The sequence below is a fragment of the Desmodus rotundus genome, chromosome 6 (genome assembly GCF_022682495.2).
Source record: "Desmodus rotundus isolate HL8 chromosome 6, HLdesRot8A.1, whole genome shotgun sequence".
In the NCBI taxonomy this organism is placed as follows: domain Eukaryota; kingdom Metazoa; phylum Chordata; class Mammalia; order Chiroptera; family Phyllostomidae; genus Desmodus; species Desmodus rotundus.
This window is the reverse complement of record NC_071392.1, coordinates 84797248-84800725: the sequence shown is the minus strand read 5'-3', so window position 1 is coordinate 84800725 and position 3478 is coordinate 84797248. Positions and strand designations below refer to the sequence as shown.

Below are 3478 nucleotides of genomic sequence, written 5' to 3'. Positions count from 1 at the left end.
CCCACATTTTAAAATGAGGGACCAGAGGATCAGGCAGGTGACTAAAATAACTTGCCTGAGGCCCAGTTCACACCCAGTTCACACATTGTAGTTCTGGGGAACTACAATGCTTCTGCTCTGTCCCACAATTCACTACACTGTTTTACTTACATCGGCTTGTCACTGTCAGCATAAAGTTGACATAAACGCTAGTAATCATCTCATTATGTTGGGCTGACGGTTGTGGAAATACAACTCCATGTCTCTATGCTGAGGGTGTTCTTACTATATTGACATTTTCCAAAGGTTGATCTCCAAAACGACCACAGAAAGGGAGGCCAGGCAAAGTGTCCTCGGGTGGGTCAGGTCAGCAGTACTGTCTCTATCCTACTGATGCCATAGAACTGGTGCCTCGGAAGGGTTGGGGAGAGCCCTGTAGGCTTGAGCCAGGCTGAAGGACTCCAGGCTCCCACCTGTCCCCTCTGCCAGTCTATGGGGCAAGGGGTCCTTTGGATCCGGGCTTCAGATGACCAGACTCACACCAGAGCAGCTCCACAAAGGTATGCTTCAGCTTGTTGTTCCCCAGAATGAGAATGAATGAGTGGCCAGCAGGATAAAGCATTGTAATTACTTCTCCAATGAACTTAGTCATCTCACTGCTTGGTAGGAAATAACTGGATGATGCAATTGCAAAGGCAAGAAAATAAAACAGGAAGAGAAAGAGGAAGGAGAGGATAATTCTGATGGCCCTCTTGTGGGCCTCAGTGCTTGCATCGTTGGGGTTGGTTCTGTTTTGCTGCATCTGCTGCATGTGCCTCCCCAGGGAGAGGATGAGCAGGACATAGGAGGCCAGAGATAGCACTAGGGAAGGGAGGTGCCACAGCATGTTAAGAACATGGATCAGCTGATATTCATCCATTTGCTTTCTAAAGTGCTCGGTCACATTCCCCGTGGCAGCACTTTCACGGAGAAGAGAATAGATCTGAAATTGATGAATCATAGATATGGCACTGCCACAGGACACGAGCAGCGCACCCAGCAGCATCCATACGACCACCCTGGACACTCTCCACTTGAGCCAGAGGAACACGGGGTGGGAGAAACTGGCAATTTTCAGGCAGTACAGGACACCAAGGCAGGTGGCCAGCCAAATGCTCAGATGGTTTGTAAATGTCCAGAAGACATCAATAACATCCCCTGCTGAACCATCAGTATAGACGTTGAAAAAGAACACCATTATTATAGAGTCAGCGAAGAGAATCCACAGCAGAACAATCCTGGAGAGAGCCAGTGCAGTGATGATGAAGTCAGACCAAGAGATTCTCTTGCTCTTGAACCAGCTGCTGCCATTGGCCAACCCAATGAAACCATTCCCCAGCATTCCCAGAATGAACTGAGTGACAGAAAGAAACAGAAACACTGACTTGGCGAGTCCCGGCATGTCGGCTGTCGGGCAGACCTGGTCTCTGTTCTTTCTGCTGATGTGCAATCTCCTTGCTGATTTGAAATTTCTCCCTATGAACCTAATGCCTGCACCTGCTGCTTTACTGTGCCTGTCTCTTTTCTGTTCCCAATTTAGTCTGTTGTACAGCACAGTCTACTGAACCCTATGTGGCTCTTTCAGGCTAGTCTGTCCTCTTCACAGGTGACATGGAAGGTCACATTCCATCTATGATCTAAACTCAGCAGCTCTTTGCCAATATGCAAATAGAGTAGCATCCAGTGTCACACAGACGAGGAAGGGCCAAGCCACAAACAAGGTGGAAGATTCAGGCTCAGTTTCTGTGCCACCCAGAACAGAAAGGTGAGTGTCACCAGGAGAGTCACACACACGATCGAGAGGGAGGCCTTGGGACACACACAGAAAGGAGGAAATACCTGAACTTCACCGTAAGGCTCTATCAAAATCATCCTGGGGGAAGGCTGAAGTCCATAAAATAGGTAAAGTTGAGTCATTGCCACCGATGTGCCTCTGGGGTGTGCCTTACTCGAGGGGCCCCGAGTTCCTCCCCAGTGAGCCATGTTCTCAGAAACCCTCACTACCTGAACACCCAAGTGCTGGCACTAATGGAGTAGAGCACATAAGCTATTCGAAATGCGAATTTGTCAGAGTGCTTGACCACTATATTGATAAGTAGTTAAGCTGACAGAGATCACACACAGATATTACTTGTCAAGCGAAGAAGGCTTCTTTACCTAAAACAGGGCCTTACAACTTTCGACCATGACCAACAGTAATATTTTATATGACTTTTATATATGCACATCACTATATAAGAAACATAAATGTCATGATCTAAATATATGTATATAACATACGAGGTCTGTCTGGACAAAGTCTAGCCATTGTTAATATAACAAAAATGGTTTGCATGACATCAATGTACCCTGGCAGCCAAGGAGAGCGCACTGGAATGCACATGCATAAACAATGATGACTTCACTGTACTAGTCAGTGGGGGCGGTAGACACTGTTGAGTCAGCATGTGTACTGTGTAGCCGTCACATTGAAAAAACTAAGTGAGTAGAGCAACGAATCTGCACCAAATTTTGCATTAAGGACTTCTGGCCAAGATGTAGAAGTGGATAGATACATGGTGCCTCCTCAGACAACCAAAAGAAGGACAACAACAAATTTAAAAACAAACAAAAACCAACCAGAACTGTCAGAAAATCAAACTGTATGGAAGTCCAATAACCAAGGTGTTAAAGAAGAAACATTCATCCAGACCGGTAGGAGGGGTGAAGACGGGCGGGCAGTGGGGCAGAGAGGACTGGCAGCGGCTGGAGGAGTGGGTGGTTCCACATTTGCTTGCAGATAAACCAGGAAGAATAACTGGGGAGCGAGACAGACCGTGCATCCCAGGGTTCCAGCTCTGGGAAATAAAGCCTCAAAACTTCTGACTGAAAAAACCTATGGGGATTGCGTCAGCAAGAGAAACTCCCAGCCTCACAGCAAATTTTGTTGGAGAGACCCACAGGGTCCTAGAATGTACACAAACCCACCCACCTGGGGCAACAGCATCTGAAGGGCCCAATTTGCTTGTGGTTAGTGGGGGAAGTAACTGAAAGCCAGCCGAGAGCTGGGCAAGTGTCATTGTTCCCTCTTGGACCCCTCCCCCACATAGAGCATCACAACGCAGCCACATGGGTTGCCCCACCCCGGCTAATACCTAAGTCTCCGCCCCTTACTACATAACAGGTGTGCCAGGGGGAGAAAAATATGGCCCAAATGAAACAACAGATCAAAGCTCCAAAAAAAATACAACTAAGTGATGAAGAGATAGCCAACCTATCACATGCACAGTTCACAACACTGCTAATCACTACGCTCACAGAATTGGTTGAGTATGGTCACAAAACAGAGGAAAAAGTGAAGGCTACTAAAAGTGAAATAAAGGAAAATGCACAGGGAACCAACAGTGACCGGAAGGAAACTGGGACTCAAATCAATGGTCTGGACCAGAAGGAAGAAAGAAACATTCAACTAGAACAGAAT

At 47.0% G+C, this 3478-nt stretch overlaps 1 protein-coding gene across 1 annotated transcript; it reads right to left on the bottom strand.

The window, feature by feature from the left end:
* Nucleotides 1-469: 469 nt before the first annotated feature.
* TAS2R3 (taste 2 receptor member 3) lies at nt 470-1420 on the bottom strand. The gene has a single exon (XM_024555058.2). It carries the CDS (start codon nt 1418-1420, stop codon nt 470-472), a length of 951 nt encoding a protein of 316 aa, XP_024410826.2.
* Between the last annotated feature and the right edge of the window lie 2058 nt (nt 1421-3478).

What these genes read in the sequence shown, in the direction of transcription:
- TAS2R3 (XM_024555058.2), bottom strand. Translation starts at nt 1,420, where the DNA reads ATGCCGGGACTCGCCAAGTCAGTGTTTCTGTTTCTTTCTGTCACTCAG.